Here is a 19064-nt window from a genome sequence, read left to right as displayed (position 1 = left end):
GTTCAATTATAAACAAAATAAGTATTATTTTGTTTAAGATTGTTGTAATGTAATTTTGGTAATGTGACTATACCTGTCACCTCTATGTTTAGTATTAATAAAATTTTACAACATGAAATGTGCCCTTTTAATGAAAATATTTGTTATTTGTATATTTTAAACTAAAACTGACGAATCTTCAATTTAATTTTATTTGTTTACCATGCACTACTTTTCCAAAAACTCTCAGTTTCTCTAATTCTTTGCTTTACGAATGTAAATACTTACATAGCGCATTGATCAACTTTCATTCCAAGAAAACTCGTTTCATGGACAATCTGAACGTACTCTCTTCTTCAACCACTTTGGCGATCTTTGAGATTTTGGAAATCTTTATGGCGTCAAAAACCTTAATGCCCTCCCCCCGAAGTTAGGTGGATCTAACTAGATGCATTAGGAAAAGATATATCCAAGAATTCATAGGCAAAATTTCTCTTACAGAAAATGGCACATGATGAACTATTTTAATTTTGACAGCGGAATTAAGTACATCTTGCTTTTACAAAACCACATGGTTTCATCAAAAAACTTTCGAATATGTTAAAGTTTAATTTAACAGGTACTACCTCTATACCTCTAATGAACATAAATTTCTTTAATGTGAAGGACCTCCATATTGAACTATATAGTGATATGGTATTTTAAGTATCTTACATTTAACCGGAAAAATATAGCAGTTGATTGAGGGATATTTAGAACAAGGTAATATTCAGTTTTCATTTTGAAGCTTTATGGAGAAATCAGAATTTGACCTTCAAATTTCAAAATAATTAATTTGACTATATATCAGTATTTTCGCTAGAATTTCATTGAAGATGTTAATTTTATTCATTAGAGCATCCATTTTTTTAATATTTTCACGAGAGAAGTTCTTGCTTCCGTGTGACCGGAAGCAGTGTAATCAGTCACTTCGATGCTTAAATTTTTTTCCACTAAGAAAAATTTAAAAAAGGAACTTCATACACGTTTGTAAATAAAACCACTTTCTACTGATAAATTTTTTTTCTGAAAACCCTTTCTTGAGAAAAAAAAGAAAATTTTTTTATAAATTATCAAAACTACTGGTTAAAGAGGGTTATGGTCATGGGTAAAATATGTGTTAAAAATATGGAACTTTTTTATTTTAACCATGAAATTAACATCAAACAATTCTGTAAATGGAAAAGTTAACATTGTTTTCACATATCTAATAGCAAATATATTAATGGAATAAAATTTTTTATATGATTTCGTCTTCATACACAATTACTTTTTATCAGTATTTCGCAAATAATATCTTTAGATAAATCAATTTGTTTTCTGGAATCGTTTTTGTTAATATAAACAAATGAGTGCATTTTTAAATATAAAAACTTCTTTTTGCCTAAATTTCGGAGGCAGTTTTTTTAAATCAAAGTAACTAAATAGTACATTCTTAATAGCATAAAAAATTGTCTAAAAGTATATTGAACAATTTCTGCCCTTCACTGTTCTTAAAACTTCTTTTTTAATTATCTTCATTCTTCGATAAAAATATTTATTAGTAAAAAAATATATTTATAAAATAATTTTTAAATTTTCATCACTAAAAAACATTAACCTTCATTTTTTTATAAAACATTAACTTTTAATGCCTCCTCTGAGATGAAGTGTAAAAAAATAATGGATACTTATTATTCTTAAAACATGAAATCTTAAAGAGATTAGTTTGATTTAAAGTATAGTTTACTTTCTCCTGCTTCATATATTTACTATACGATTTACGACGCCCTATAAACCCTCACAAGTACTTTCAAATCTCAAGGAAGCATATATCTATACGCATCATTTTTAGGGAAAAGTTTACGATGTTTGGCAGAAAACAAAACGATCTACAAACGAACGATCTACAAAATGTATGAAAGTCATCCTTTTCGTCTCATGAAGCACAGAAGAGTCGATGGGTCTCCCTTCGCACCTGCTCCAGAAGATTCCATGTAAGAAAGAATAAAAAAATATTCGAAATATTCCCACCACTCCCTTCTCGTATGGGTGATGTGGATCGATGATGCTTCTGAAATAGGTTTTGCGATCCCTTGAGGAAGCGGAAGAGCAATCCCCATCCTGCAATAACCTTCTCGTCCCACGGCTCATTGCATCTTTCTGCAGACGGTGGAATCTTCTGAGGCAAAAGGGGAAAGAAAGACTCACTACTCCTTGTGAATCACGAACAAGCCATTGCTATTCCTCTTACTTCTCTAATTCCTGGATAGTTTCTTTGTCCGAGTTACTTTTACGAGAATAAACTGTTCGTCTCTCTCTGCTGTTGTCTTTTCGCTCGAGCAAGCTGGTTTTGTTGTTGGCAAAAATTACTTTGCATGCTAAATCAGTTGACGTGTTCCCTGGAGAAAGTGCTTAAGCGGCATGTGCCCGGCGTGACTGCTTAATAAATATTCAAGAAAGAAGATTCTTTAAAATAGTGTGGGTTTTCTGATTCTTCCTAGTGTTTAGATGCAGCTTTATATTCAATTTGACAGAGACCAGATTTTCTTTTTGTTAAATAATGTAAATTTATTTTCAAATAATGCTTTGTGAAATAGAACACAACATTTTTTACTTCACAAAAAAAATAATGAAAAGTTTTTAAATTACTATTTAGATCAACATTTGTTGATATTTATTGAGTATATTAACATTAAACAATTCTGTAAATGGAAAAGTTAACATTGTTGTCTCATATCTAATAGCAAATATATAAATGGAATAAAATTTTTTATATGATCTCGGCTTCATACACGATGATTTTTTAACTGTATTTCGCAAATAATACTTTTAGATAAATCATTTTGTTTATCGGAATCGTTTTTATTAATAAAAACCAATGAGCGCATTTTTAAATATAAAAACTTCTTTTTACCTAAATTTCAGAGTTGGTATTTTTAAATCAAAGCAACAAAATAACACATTCTTAAAAGCATAAAAAATTGTCCAAAATTATATTGAACGATTTCTGCCCTTCACAGTTCTTAATATTTTTTTTAATCTTCTTCATTCCTTGATAAAAATATTTACTAGTAAGAAAATTATATTTATAAATTTATTTTTAAGTTTTCATCAATATTTTTTGAGTTAAATTGCGAGATTAAATTGAACTTATTCCGGCCTAAATTTATTCAAATAGTACATTACGTAAACAGGAACAAAATTATTATTACAGGCGGTGATCGTCCCGCAGTGGACTGATCGTTAAGACACGGTTCCCAGCAGATCACCGAAGTCAAGCATCACTGGCTACGGTCAGTGTGCGGGTGGGTGACCACTTGGATCAGTCTGCGTAGGGACCGAGGGTGTGCGGTATTGGTCCTCGTTAAACTGTGCTACCGTAAAGTGCTCGACTTCGCGCACAGGTCGTTGGGCTACCGAATCGGGGGTGCCATCCCCTCCGCAGAGGATCAAAATTGTGATGGCATGTCTTCGGATCATCCTCCGGGATGTTTCCCAGACCGTCGCCAATAGCCCATTGTGCAGCTCTAGTGCGACGTAAATTAACAACAACAACAACAGACGGTGATCATAAAATTTATGTAAAACACATGTCAGAGATAGTAACAATTATCACTTATTTATATTTTTAAACAAATACAATGGAAAATATTTTGCTGGATTTGTTATTGAAATTTGAAAATGCTTTATTTTAAGAATTAAAACTACAACAACAGTAACAGTAAACCTCAAAATCACTTTAAGCAGGAAAACCGCAGGAGATAATAAAATTATTATTTTTTTTAAGTGCCAGTTCCTCTTGTAAATTCAATGACATTAAGAATATACTTTTTTGTGTAAGTCACTGATTGTCAGACTTGTATTAATTAAGAGAAATATGCTTCTCATTAAAAAGTTTTGGTCGAATCCATTATAGTTTGATTTGAATGCATGTGCTAAAATCTAAAAAACTAAATTGTTAAATTTATTCATTTTTCTTCGCAAACGAATTATTTAACCGACAAAAATAAAATTTGCTTGAAAAAATGAATGAAAAAAACTGGGGAAAAATACTATTAAATTGATTTGAATTATATCTTTAGAAATATATACTCCTGCGGGAAAAAAGGGAAAGTAAAACTTTTATTAAAAATAATATTGTATTAATGACTGAATACTCATTCTTCGTACGGTGTGAAAGAAAAGAATCAACAAATCAGTGCTGAACAATGCTACCAGCTTCTGCATTCACCGACGCGATTAATAAGGTTAAAATATTTCTATTACATAAATTAATTATTATATTTTGCCCTTTCTGGTATCTTTATGTTATCAGATTAAGCAAAACACAAACTTAATCTTTGTTTTGATGTGATGAACGATTAATTTCCATCAGTATCAACTGGCAAAATGATGTTGTTCTAAGCAGCTCACTATTTTTAAATTTGCTACTATCAAACTACTTTCTCTTGTACTTATATCTTCAAGGGACCATAAAAAATAAAATTAATGGAGAAATGGTACTAATACTTTTAAGAACCAATGAAAAATCGAAGTACTATTATTGATTCCAATGATGCTTAATTAATTTTGTTTTTTGCTACTAATGGGAGTAAAAATAAATAAGCTATGTACTAAAGCAAAATTGATTTAAGAATAGTACAAATTTGTTTAGAAGAAGCGTTAAAGATAGGCACACTAGCATTGACTCAGATTATGTTTGATTAATTTTTGTAATAACTATTATTGATATAAAATTAGTTTTTCTTAAACAGCAAAATCAAAGGGAGAGATTGTACTGATTTAATTAGTCGAAGCATAAAATTCGCTATATTATTATTGATGTCAGTCAAGATTAGTTGATTTTGGTAATAGATACTAAAAGAAATTTTAAAAAAGAGAAGGATTTTTACAAAAAAGATAAATTAAAGTAAAAATAGTTCTGTTTGTGTTAAGAGAAAAGTGAAAAATCCCTCCTTATATAGATGTGTTTATAATTACCATTTAGGGGAGAGTCGGGTAGCCCAGCCCACTTAAAGAGTATTGCTTATATTTCTGCATAATATTGAGTAATAATCAATATTTTTGTATGTTTCTATTGTTTTATCATCTAATTAAATAGTGCAGTTTAACTTAAAAAAATAGAAATTTAAAAAAAATATTTTTTCAGCTCTTTTCAAAATGTGTCGGGTAGCCCCACCCGGTTACAGAAATTATGTTTTTTGACTGTTTTTTCAGGTGTAAATGAAAATGACCAATGTATTGACAATAGATAAACCTCATTTAGCATTCTATCACAAAATTATTTGATTTATTACATATTTATATACTTTTAGTGAATTCTATCATTTAATAACAATCATTTAATAACAACAATATTTGTTGTTATAAATGCATTTAACATTCAAATTTAAAGCAATAAAATAATAATCTTTGCAACCGTACATTTATTGACGAGATAAAATTGGGCGGTGATACCCGACATTCATGTAAGCGGGGGCTACTCGAAATCCAATTTGTTTTGTAAATTTGTAATTACTCGAACAATTTTTCACATATAAACTTCTTTCTTTCTGCAAATTAAACTTAAGACTACATACTTTAATGCTGCATGTATAGAATTTTTTTTTCAGTATTAAAATGAAGTTTAATCGAAACATTCAACCAATTTTTTCTTAATTTAATGACTACTGTACTAAACATATTTTCAAAACTATCGTTTACCATGTTACCAGCTGCATAAATACTTGAAACTTTGAAAATAATCTTTTTTTAATATAACAATTAATGTCCGTTGACTTGAAAAAAATTCTATACATATGAAATTGACAGTGAGAGGGGGTACTCGACACTCTCCTATATAAAAAGAAAATCTATGTACTTTTCAGTGCAACAAAATTAATGGAATTAAGTTTAATAAAAGTCAGTAAATGAAGTAAATGAAGTAAAAAATACTTATTACTAAGGTGGAGCGAAAAAAGGTTTTAGATAATTGAAAAGCACTACCTACTAAAAGTCTTATAAAGACACCTACATCACTGGGGAATTTTTTTCAGAATTTTTATCATTCCCCTCAAAGGCCTTAAAGCTCTGAAATTTTTGAAAAAAACCGAAAACTTTTCTAAATTTTTCAAATTTTCAAAATGGTATAGTTTTTCTTATGGTATAGTTTTTTCATTCCTCTGTAACAGATTCCGTAGGGTATTTTTTAGCTTTTATCATATTGATAATACTATTGCGAGGCTTATAAAATCATAACCAAAAGTAAAAGGCGAGAGAAAACGGAAGAATGCACCATAGCTTCGTAGAAATAGCAAAGAAATTGATAACCGATTTACATTTGATATATAATCACATTTCAGTGTACAAGAAGCTAATTCCATTATGTTTGTCTATTGATCTAAGTTACTTATTTAAACTCAAAGGACTTCATTTCCGAAAGTGAGCTATCTTGCAGTCGAAAGTTTCCCATGTTTATCCCTCAAATCTGATAGATATTTACTGGAAAAAGCTGCTCTGTTTTCATCCATTTACTATTTTTAATCTGTACTAAGATCAGAAATGTCATACTGTCTTATTTCCAACAAAATTTCCTCAATCCATTGACAATTATTAGTAGAAGGTTTTCTCCGTTGACCGAACTCTTGCCCATTGTTCCGTAAATCCTTGAGGACTCACTATAGGTTCTGGTTATTCATAATATGCCTTAGTGATAGCTCATTTGAGTGAATTTTAGCTATCACCCACCGCAGGTCTTCTTCCATCTCCTTCTCAGCAGACAAATACCACCTAATATTCACTTACTATAGTTCCATCGTAATCAACTATAATAAGTTGAGAAGCATCACTTGCTTTACTGTTTAGAAAGTAAATTCAAAATAGATTCCTTTATACTTGGAACTGAAGGAGTTGATGGAATGATGTGTTCAAGTTACATAGTTTCTAGCACTTAAATAATCGATTTACATATAATTCTCTTTTAGATCTGCGATGGGAACGACCATCTCCTGCTTCCTCTATGACCAACGTTTTACTTTTCTTTTCTTATATCAAAGTAAATATCTTAAAGTTTGATTTTCTATTCTAGTTCTGAAGATTTCGTATCAATTTTCTTCTTTTTTTTGTATTTTCATTATTTCTGTCTCTTAAATTCATATGGAAATGCTTCCGCAAAAGCAGCACCAGGTCTATCCTGAATTTCACAGTTGGAAAATGTTCCATGCTTAATTCTAGTTGGGAGAGTGACTAAAGTTGAAGGCGGTGGGGAGTTCGAAACTTCTGGTACTTCCTTGGCATGAAATTCGAAGTTTCCAGAATGAGGTCCTTTGCCTTTTTTTTGTAACAAAACATTTAGTTTGTTTTCTCCAAATGTGAGAACTCGTGCTTCTCCTAAGCTTAGATTCCCTTATTATCTATCGATTTTTTTAATTAAGGTATCCGACTACCTTCGGGACAAAATTTTTGAAAAATAAATATTTTCCACAACATTATTGCAATTTATATTGTATATTAATTTAAATAAACATATTTAATAGAGAAAATTTTAATATACAGGAAATTTTTTGTTTAAAGAGTATTTTTTAGATAATTTCAATGAAAATAACTCATTAATGGAAAGCACTCTACACAAAAAACTATTGTACATACAGCTATCAAACTTCTTGAGCCGTTTCGTATAACCCTCTGAAGTGTTATGAACCTCAACTTAAATGATATCATGAAATTAAAAAAATTTATGGAGTGTTAAGCATATTTTTCCATTTTTTTTCACATTTTCTTCACATTATCTACGGCAAAATATCTCATAAAACAAAAAATAATACAGTTATCTGAATTCTGGAGGTCTGTTACATAACCACCAATACAAGAAACAATCTCTGAAAGTTTGAAGACAAATTTATTATAATTAGTTGAGTTATCTTGTTTTCCGTAGACAAAAAACAGCAAAATTTTCATTTTGAGAAAAACACAATTAAAGTTTATAATTACATTTTTTCTAAAAACTATGAATGTTTGTCAGTAGGAAGTTATTATATTTTATAGGGGGCACAATCCTTCACACATTTTCTTAGTTTTATTTAACGTAGCGATATTTTAACGTATTATTTAGCGATATTTTAAAGTATTTAGTGAATAACATCAAAAGTCTACTACTTATAAAGCATTTAACACAGAAACAATTTTTTATTAAACAACCATCTTACTGTATTTTTACACTTTAATATATATGTCTAAATATAGTTTTTATTAATAATTGGAAGTAAAAAATATTTTTTATAATATTTATAATAGCTCAAATCTAGAATTTTCTTCTAAATGCAATTTGTTATCATAGCAAACCGGACAACATAATGAAGCTAATATCATCATCAGGATCTCAATATCAATTATTCGATTGCCACACAGATTGTTTTTATCCAAAGGCATCAGTTCTTTATTGACATCCATAGAAATAGATAATTTTGAAGAGCTTGAAGTAATAGTTTCATCTGCTTTACACAATTTTGAATAAATGGTATAATCAACTTTACTCAAATCATCGCTTTTGTTGGTTACCGTAATATTTACGTTTCTTAGATCGAGAAGTACGGCCTTTACCCATCTCAATAAATTTATCAAAATGAATAACAAATTTTTTTGAAAGAAATCAATAAATTTCTTCAAAACAAATCAAAATCAAGATATAGAAAGTACGCTTCAAATGTAAACAAACTATCAGAAAATATGCTAACTTTTCATGTTACCCACAAACAGTAACCACGAAACGTAAAATCTAATTAAAATATAATTCAGATTATTAGCCGAGAGTTTAAGAGCTTTTAAAAATTAAATATCTAAGAAAAATAAACACACAAATAGAAATGGAACCGAAACTATTACCTACTACCGGCTTCATTTTTGTAATTTCCGGTAAGTTGGACAGCTGTCATCTGTTACTAAAATAGCTATAACTAAATTTCCGTTTGACGTGCATTCAAAAACAAAACAGTTTTGAAAACTAGAAAAATTGGGCATTATTATAAAGCAATAAAATAAAAAAGTGATTTTTTGTGAAAATCCTCTTTTTTAAGGTAGTCGGATACCTTAACTGTTCACAGTCTTACAAATCAATAGAACCTATACCCATTCATAATACAGTTTGCCAGGCATGAAAAAATTCCACTCTTTTAAGATGAGCTTTCTTTACTTTTTTACAGCTGCAATGTTCGTGTTAAAAGTAATTGTACGCAGCGCGGTTAAAAAACTTTTCTGGTTCACATGTGAGAGGGTAACTTTAGTCATAAGCGTGGGTATTTACAATTACACTTTACAATTTTAAAAGTATCTGCATCTTCTCATGTTCTCATTTTATCAAAATAATGCTTTTTTTTCTGGTTTAGAATGAAAAAGGAAGTTCTGCGCCGAATTTTCTTGAGTTTGGCAATAACTTCTATGCTAACATTTTCTTTAGCTTTTTACTGTCCATTAAAGTGTCGCTGTTGCTCAGCGGGATCGTAATATTAGAACACATCTTTTCGTTTGGCAGTAAACTACAAATGAAATCTTTTGGATAAAAGTTAAAAAGTGACTTCACATTTTTTCAAGTTGAAGACATATTTAACCTGCTTATGTGTCGCGCTAAATCTAATACTGAACTAATTTACTAAACTGCGTAACAGTAAATGGACTAATGGCGGTCTCGCGCGAAACGAGGAGACAAATTCTTTAGGCGATACATCATTACATAATTTGAGGAAAATAGAAATCCTTGTTTACAGTACTTCCCAAAATGTTTTGCGAACTTCGATCTGACGCTGAAAGTCTTAGTGTGAAAATAAATCACAACTTATCACTATAATATGAAATATTATTATTAAAATTTCAAAATTCAAGAACATTGCAGGCAAAGAAAATATGATAGAAAAAGTTAGGAAATACGTCAATAGGAATATTACATAATTTTACGAAAATTTGAGGGGTATCAGACAAGTTTGGTAAAAATACAGAATTTGTTGTTTTTTGTAAATTTTCAAAATTTTAAGGCTTTTGTGGAAGTAAGGATGATGTATTAAAATCTAAAATATTAGCCTGTGATATAGTAGGTCCATATACAACTTTTGGGAGGTAGTGCTTTTCAATTATCAAAAACTTTTTTTTCACTCCTTCGTACTAAAAGCAAAATTAATGGAGAAATAATAATTCTATTATACTAATATAGAAATAATAATACTAATGTAGAAAGTAGTATATAGAAAGTAGAAAGTAATATATAGACCAATATAATAATACTAATATAGAAATAACTAATTCTATATAGATATTATGAATAGGTTTTTCACGAATGGAATTAGTAGAGAATAAAATTGCTCGAGGAAAATTTACCATCATGAGTGGGGCCTCAAGCAGCAGTATCATGTCAAATGATACTGGGTCAAGCAAATGTTTATTGTGATGGAAAGAATGAAAAACTATTTTTGCTTAATCTAATAACGTAAAGTTAACGAGAAAGGAAAAAAAATATTTAAGGAAATTTTTGCAGCTTTTTTTTTATTGTGCTAATTTATGTGTTTCAATTTGTGCATGAATTCATAAATGTTTTGATTTTTACTGCTTTTCCCCTAGTACAAGAAGTGCAATTACAGTTGGTGTACAGTTAGTATGATATAAAATAAAATTTGAACGCTTATATGCTTACAAAACAATCTTAAATCCAGCTTTTTTTCTAAATGAAATAAAGTTGAGATATCTAGTTAAATTCATGCTACTTGATAAAATTTTTACATATTGCATATTGTTAGTATTGTTAGTTCATTTGGTTAAGTAACTAAACAGCGCAAAAATAGCTAAGTAAGTTTTGTTCTTTTAACTATGCCTCCTAATATAACCTATTCTTTGATAATTTTTCAAGTAATTTATTAATCAATATAGAAATATTCTTGTATATTTAAAAAAGTACTCTTATCTACAGTAAGTTGTAGCATTTTGTACTTTAACGTTTCGCTAAAAAGCTTTTAGATGTAAAAGCATTCATTAACAGTTTGAAAACGACAGAACACAGAAACAGCTACAAATATATTCCAAACGGAACACCTCAAACATATATGAACATTTCAGCCATGGTGGCATAACATTTGAGAGCTTTTCCTTTCACCTCTGGATGTTGACCTGGCATTGATCAGGTTAACAGTGCCACTAGATAGTGGTGGAAAGAACATTCTGTAACTGTTTGGCCTTATCTTTATTATTACTGTAAGCACAATGATAAATGCACATTAATGTTTTTTTTTTTTTCGAAAAATTCCAGAGAGCTGGTGCTCAGGGGATATAGTCCTGAACCACCAATGTGGCGATTAGTTCGAATCACAGCGATGGGTGGTCGATATGAATTCCACTACTAGCTCGCACCGAGCACAACGCACGCGTAAAATATCCTCAGTGGGACTATGGGTTGAGGCCTCTTGTCATCAGGCTAACTATGAGAGGCTTTCGTCCACATGTAACCCAAAGGGGAGTTAGTTACATAAATAAGTCCTCCACGATGGCTCATTTCACCCAATATTTGATACAAGAATTCCATTATCTTCTAGATTGGCTTAAAAATTACAAGGCTGCGTAGTTGAACATTGATAACCATAAACTCAAAATTGCCTCGGTAATTCACTAACATAAAATCCAGAAGTTTTCAATTTAAAAAATCTTTTAAACTTTTTATTGTGCTTAAATATTTTAACAGAACTTTTAATATTCGCAAAATCACGTATATGATTTTTTTTAATCTTTTCACCACAGATTTAATGAAAACATTCTCTTTAACGAAAACTAAAAAAATACATGCATTCTCATAACCGTTCTTTAAATAAATGCCATAAAAAAGTAAATTATTATAGGTAAAGTACGCCATGTAAGGCAACTTCAGGGAATAGAATCGGCTAGGGAAATACATTTTCCTTGAAAAAGCCTGCATGCATTCCATGTAATTTGATTAGAAAGAATGTGCGTTGGGTTGTAAGAAATTTTCATCGTTGAATTTAGTCTTTTTCCTTGGTACACGAATTATACTGCCACTAGGGACTAAATCTGTTGTAATTTGAAAGCATTGGATAATTCGAAGAAAGATGTTCAATATTTACTAACGATCTGGGCTTTGAGACATATCGAAAAAGGAATGAAAAATATTGAATGCCTGATGGGACGAACTGAATCCATATAAACCAGATATGTTGATACACTTTAGAAATATTTAATCCTTAGAGAAGGGATGCAAGAGCTTTGATTCGATAAATTTTTACAGCAAGCACCGGAGATAATGCGGTGCCTATATTTGTCCTTTAATTCTCCTCACGAAAATAATTCATTTTTCAGCTCTGCATTTAAAAGAAAAAATAATAAATTTATATTTTATATAATTATCTTTTTGGTGTATGTATATATATATATATATATATATATATATATATATATATATATATATATATATATATATATATATATATATATATATATATATATATATATATATATATATATATATATATATATATATATATATATATATATATATATATATATATATATATATATATATATATATATATATATATATATATATATATATTTATATATCTCTCACAACTCAAAAAACACACTAAGAGCAGGTTTAAATATAAAAATACACATTCTTTTCAGCAGCAATATTAGCACACTCATAATTCAACTTGATGCTAATCTTCGTTTAAGCAAACTAAATCATTTCATATGCATTTTGCTTAGCAATAAAAACTTTAAACCCACCTATCTCAAAACTTGATTTTTTGAGTTGTGCCGCTATTGCAGCCCATGAGCTATATATGAATAAAAGATTGTAGACATGTCTCAACGGACGTCACTGCACTTTCCTGTCAACTGAAAAAATCCATCAATGTTCAATCAGTTACAGAAGCAACCAATAGGAATACGTTTTGATACGGATGGTAATATGAATCGTCCAATGGAAATAGTGCAAATGGAAATTAATTGATTGATAGAGGAGCACTGATCTAGTTCATCTATCAAGCTGACACTCTATTAATAAATTTCTTTCAATTATATTTCTTCAAGCTCTACGCTTTGTAGTTGTTTCTTTTTTTTAGTTTTCCCAGAAAAGAAGCTGATTGTCTGTTCATTAAATTTGAATTCCTAAAATTCCTTTATTTTTCCTTTTTTTTGACGTTAAAAAAACCCTGTTTCTTTAAATTTTTTAATGAATCAGGCCTGATTCTTGTAGCATTTCTAATTTTGTGGTAATTTCAAAATAAGTTAAGATACTTTGAGTTGCAACACTTTTCTCTAAAAATTTATTAAAAGTGGAGAGTTATTTCAAAATACAACAATGTTCTTCAAAATATCCTCCCGAATATTACATATTGCATTTCAAATTTTGACATACAGCAGTGTAGGAAAAAAATCGCTCTCCTGAAAAACTTGCTTTTCTGAGTTACCACGGTTTAGTTTCACAGCGACGTTATCTCCTCCAAGGTTTTGTTGCAACTGGCGCACTGCTACACCATTCCCTAAAACCAAGATGGCGAATCGCGCCAATGCGATAATGATTTATCTGCTTTCTCAATTAATTTTATGGAACTATGAAGATAACACGTTGTTTCTCTAAAAGGGTGATTTTTTTACGCAAAATGACCCAAATATCTCATTTTTCGATTTTTTTTAAAATTGCTACGGTTTAGTTTCAAAGTGACGAAGTTTAAAAACGTTATAAATAGCAGACATTCACACATATGTTGCATTAAGCTTAGAGAACTTAGGGAACATTTTAAGGTGTATAAATGCGTAGAAATCCATGCCCAAAAATTTCATCTTACACTTCCAGAGGAGCTTTCTTAATATGAACTGTTTCTTCTGGGGCTTTTGATTCGTCTTGTGTTTCTTGCTTTAAACTCTCCTGGAAGTTTGTTGCAACATTTACGTGACATCCTGTTGTGTAAATCGTTTTTAAACTTGCACATTTCATCAAAAGAAGGTGATTTAAATAAATATGTTACCTTAGAAACAAAACAAATTACAGATTTAAAACCCCTGCACCAGAATCATGCAAGATCAAATATTTGTATAATTACAACAAAGGAATTTGTTGTCCAGTGTATCCATCGGCAGGATCTGAAATCTTTAATTAATATATAAAGCGTGTGTGTATGTATACAGTAAAAAACGCATAGTGTTTAGACTAAGATGCATGAAAACTATTATGTCAATTTACGCTTTAGCAGTTTTGTTCTACATAATCCTTATAAATGATTCATGATGTTTCAAAACTTTTGCAGAAAAGTGATATTTAAAAAAATAATAAAGTTAATATATTTGAAGGAAAAAAAGAGAATTCAAACTTAAAATGCATTTTTCTAACTTTTATTTCATAAGATATAATTTAAACTGCTTCATTAAAACTAATATTTACGATCTTCAAATTGAATTTAAATGGATATTGACCCTTAATTAGTATTTAAGAATCTAAAATTTAATTAAAACGTGGTATTAGTTTTTTTATAGAATATATTCTTAACTAAACATAATTTGTTTACTCAAAGCGAAATATAAAAAAATATTGAAGTAAAATATATATATATTCTACTCGGTTTGATCATTTCAATAAAATGTTTTTATGATGAATTAAGAAATCTAAATAAGTTACGAAATGTGAAAAATAATAAAATGCAAACATTTGAATTAAATATTGAATAATTTTATCACGATTCATTACGCCTGTTATTAAAGTAAAGAGTTTCATTTTTAATTTTTGGTTTACTTTTTCAGTGTTGAAAAGATACATACATATATATATATATATATATATATATATATATATATATATATATATATATATATATATATATATATATATATATATATATATATATATATATGAATAAGATATTTGATCTTCCTTTAACATTTGTATATAAAACTGACTTATGTATTTGTGTTCTTTATGCGCAAAATTTAAGTAAGATTTTAAACACATGGAAATTTAAATTTATATCTCTTCCATTTACATAAAATTTAAAATGCTAATTAAGAGAAGAATGGCAAGTGCATTTTATTACGATAAATTCTTATCTATAAGATACTATTTCATTGAAATAAAGCATCGTTATTTTTACATACTGAAATACAAGTTTTAGTATTTACAAAGAATGCATTTGTTTCTTTAAAAATTATAGCATCTAGATGTTTATAATAGAGAATACAGATTCAGTTTTATCATTTTATTTAAAAAAAATAGTTTAATCAAAAGTGTATTGCTGCAACCTAAAGATGTAATCAAAGTTAAATACTTCACTAGAACAGTTATGTTTGATTTTTACTCTAAACAAATTTTTTGAACAATAATTGGATTACAAAAGTAATGAAATCAAATATTTATTACCATTACTGCTTTAATTTAAACTACTTTAATATAATTATCTGATGATAAAAGAGCCTTCAAACTTGTTTTTCTCTATTATTTATAATGTCACTAAAATTAATTAAATCTTTCGTACTCGTATAGTGTACCAATAATAGTTTAAAATACTTTCAAAAAATTGTTTTCTATGGAAAGTTCAAAGTAAATGAAAACTGTTTATATTTCTTTTTCACTGAATAAATTAGTTAACTATTTTATTTTGAAGTTGTTTTGCTATTTGCTAGTTTGAAACTGAATACGCCTTTCTTACTTTCAGATTTTTTCTAAAAATGAGCGAAATTATGCCTATTGTCCCAGCTAATAGTAGTTTAACGAACACAACTTATCTTTTATGGTTTTTGCTGACCTCGCCTCCTTTTTTGTCGCCAACTTTGCCAAGTAAGTTTTCTAAAGATTTAGTTTTTTTAATGATGAAGTTAAAAGACAAAATATTATGTAAGCATATCTTTATTTAAAAAATTAATGTTGTTTTCATCTTGTTTATTTTTAATTATTTCTAAACTTATCAGATTCCATTTAGTGTGTGTTTCTATTGCAATTATTTCCATTCAAAACCAGTTTATATTGCTGAGTTAAAAATTGTTTTCAAAGTTATATGATGACCAAAAAGCATAAAAAAGTAATATATAAACTAATATAAATATATAAAGCATATAAAAGTAATAATTTTACAAAAGTTTGTTGTTGCTAATACTTCAATTGCGCTTTTAATTTATTTATTTTAATTTTTTATTCATTTTATTGCTCTTAATAAAATTGTTTTTAAATAAGTGTTCAGTGTTATATCTGCAATACAAAGAAATATCTGCAATACAAATGAACAATAAAAAAATGGTGTAAATGTTTTTTTAAGTTTCATTAGGCATAGGTCAAATGGCATAGGGCAATAGAGTGTTAATCCACTTCTGTGAAAATAAGTTTTCTTGTGGAAATAAGTTTTGTTTCAGATTTTACCTTTATGTTGCTTCCAAGTAGATACATTGCATATTTTCAAAATTTTCACTCCATAATCAAACAATAAATAAAGATTTTTTCCCATCCGTGAAAATTGCAGTATTTATCAACAAGCATATTCTTATCAAACAGTTCCGCATTGCAATAATCGTAAAGAAACTTTTTCGAGTAGAACAACGAATTGAAGCACCACTGGCTGCTTCAGTAAGCGGGTGGGTGACCACTTTGATCAGTCTGCGTAGGGACCGAGGGTGAGCGATATTGGTCCTCATTAAACTGCTCCACCGCAAATTACTCGATTTCACGCACTGGTCATCGGGCTACCAAAGCAAGGGAGTCATCCCCTCTGCATAGGATCGCAGATTGCGATGCATGTCTTCAAATCATCCTCATAGATATTTTAAAGACCGTCTCCAATTGCCCATTGTGCAGCTCTAGTGCTACGTAGATAAAATACCTACCTACTTATCTCCTATTAAACACTCAGCAGAAGAATTTGAAAAAGTAGTAATTTGAAAATAGGATTGCTTTGCATCTACCTCTTCAATATTCCTTCTCTTATATTATTACTTTAGATACTTTTTCAGAATTATTAAGAGGATAAAACGATTATTTTACTCATTAAAATTCAATGCGCATTAAGAAGAAAAAAGTCAAGATATTACTTTAGAAAAGTAAGCAACGGTATATAATGCAGCGGTAAAGAATTATAAGCAAGTATTACTAAGCACGAGTAGAAAACATAGATTATTACCAGGATCTTCTTTGTCATATAAAGATATAAGTTTGTGATAAAATAGTTAATCTTCTTATAATCCCTAAATAATTTCTGAAGCAAACATTTTAATAATATATTTTGTTTTCGGAATATATTTAATCACTTCAGTTAATAAGTTATCGCGTGACTAGAGCTTAGTGTTGGTGTTAATTGGCATCGTAAAACTAAAGAATAAAATTCTTATCGTTGTTTACCAAAGTTTGCCAATGCTTCGAAAAGCAAGGAAAAAAATAGATTTAATTTCAAAAGAGTTTAGATTTAATATCAGCTTATTCATACTTAATTCAGTAGAATCCTTTTAAACCTCTTTTAAATTAAAGAAAAATAATTTAGCACATTGAAGTGAAATCTGCTTGTGTAAATAAATGTTGATTTAATCTAACTCGCTTGAAAGTTATAAAACTTTCAGTCAACATCAATTCAAATACTAATTTCACCATTCTACCATTTAATATTTCTATTATCTAATTTTCTAGACTAAATTAATTGTAAGTTTCATACGATTTTTATAATTGTTAAGTATATAACTATACTATACTATATAACTATACTGTATACCAAGTGTATTATATTAATCTGAACCGTTTGTGGCTAACAGGATAGAGCACTTGCCCACCGGCAGTTGTTCATAGTTTTCCTCTCCAGGTAACGCAGATGCGAGTTAATTTCAGTACCAAGCCCTACATCACGAAGCCAAATTTGGCGTAATAGAAATAGATCGAGAACAGATCTAGGATCCCTTTGTATTCTGGGTTAGATACAAAATTACAAGGGTGCAGTTTCAGAATCTGTATAAAAAATTAAGAAAATAATCTAATTCCAAGCTAGAGATAAATAATTTAGTGAGTACAAAAGGAACAAGCAAACAAATTTAGCTGAGGCAAATTTTATGTATGATTACAGGAGTTAGCTAACAAGGAAGTCTGAAGGTCTACTCTTAACAAAATCTCTGCTTTTATCATTATTATTTTTTTCACTGATAGATTCAATTTTTTTTTTGTCTATATTAAAATTATTGATACTTTATTAATAAAATTTTTACTTTACATTATTAAAACAATTTTGTTTATTTTATGGGATACGTAGTCAAGTTCTTCTCATTCGGCTAACGAAAATTATTGCAAAACTGATTCGAAAGAATGAATAAAAAGAAATCTTTTTAAAAATATTTTTCTTAAAAAATTATTGAAAAGCTGGAAAACTAAATTTTTAAAAGATAAGATCACGTCATTAGCTCACGCGATCATATCCGCAAGAAGGAATGCTTTAAAATATTGTATTCATATAGCTTAAACAAAATATATAAGTACTGTAATTTGAGGAGTACTGAAAAAGTGAAATGAAGATAGGACATGTAAGTAAAAAGTAATAACAAAAAAATCATATCAAGCGAAAAACAGAAAGTAATATGTAAGAAATATGCATAAAAAAACACAAAACGTAAACGAAACACAAAGCAAGTAGCGAATTCAAATAAACTTACCGGAATTTGCCAATAATGATTTAAAATATTTTCTTAATAAGATTTTCAGTTTTCAAAATATGAAAAGAGAAGTGCAAATAGAGGTTAGAAGCGTAAATAGAGGAATCCTTTATGGTGTGTTCTTACTGCAGTATTGAAGCTCGTTTGATTTCTTAGATACCATGGATTGGCCCAAAAATGAATGTGTGCAAAGTAATAATGTCTAACTGGATAATTTAAAGTTTATAATTAATAAAGTTGATTTTAAATCATACAATCTTAATGATTTCAGAAAAATAACATTTATTTTTTTAAAAAAAAAAGAAATTTGCCTTACGAGGTTTGCACAAATTTTTAGCCACGGATTTGCCCTAAATGGATTTGCACATATTAAAAATATAAATTTAGTTAACAAAGATGTTTGTAGTAAATTTATTAACAATATTAACATACAA

The 19064-nt window shown here is 28.8% G+C and overlaps 1 protein-coding gene across 1 annotated transcript in view; it reads left to right on the top strand.

The window, feature by feature from the left end:
• The window catches only part of LOC107437455 (neural cell adhesion molecule 1-A), a 425122-nt gene that overhangs the window by 190660 nt on the left and 215398 nt on the right, over window positions 1-19064 (top strand). Inside the window, exon 3 of the mRNA XM_087157544.1 lies at window positions 15672-15793. Within this exon, the coding sequence (XP_087013670.1) occupies window positions 15685-15793 (109 nt within the window). The 5' untranslated portion in view covers window positions 15672-15684. The remainder of the gene's footprint in view (window positions 1-15671; window positions 15794-19064) is intronic.

This window comes from Parasteatoda tepidariorum, chromosome 2 (genome assembly GCF_982258835.1).
Source record: "Parasteatoda tepidariorum strain Cologne lab strain chromosome 2, Ptep-v5.0, whole genome shotgun sequence".
Classification (NCBI taxonomy): Eukaryota; Metazoa; Arthropoda; class Arachnida; order Araneae; family Theridiidae; genus Parasteatoda; species Parasteatoda tepidariorum.
This window is presented reverse-complemented; position numbering and strand designations above follow the sequence as displayed.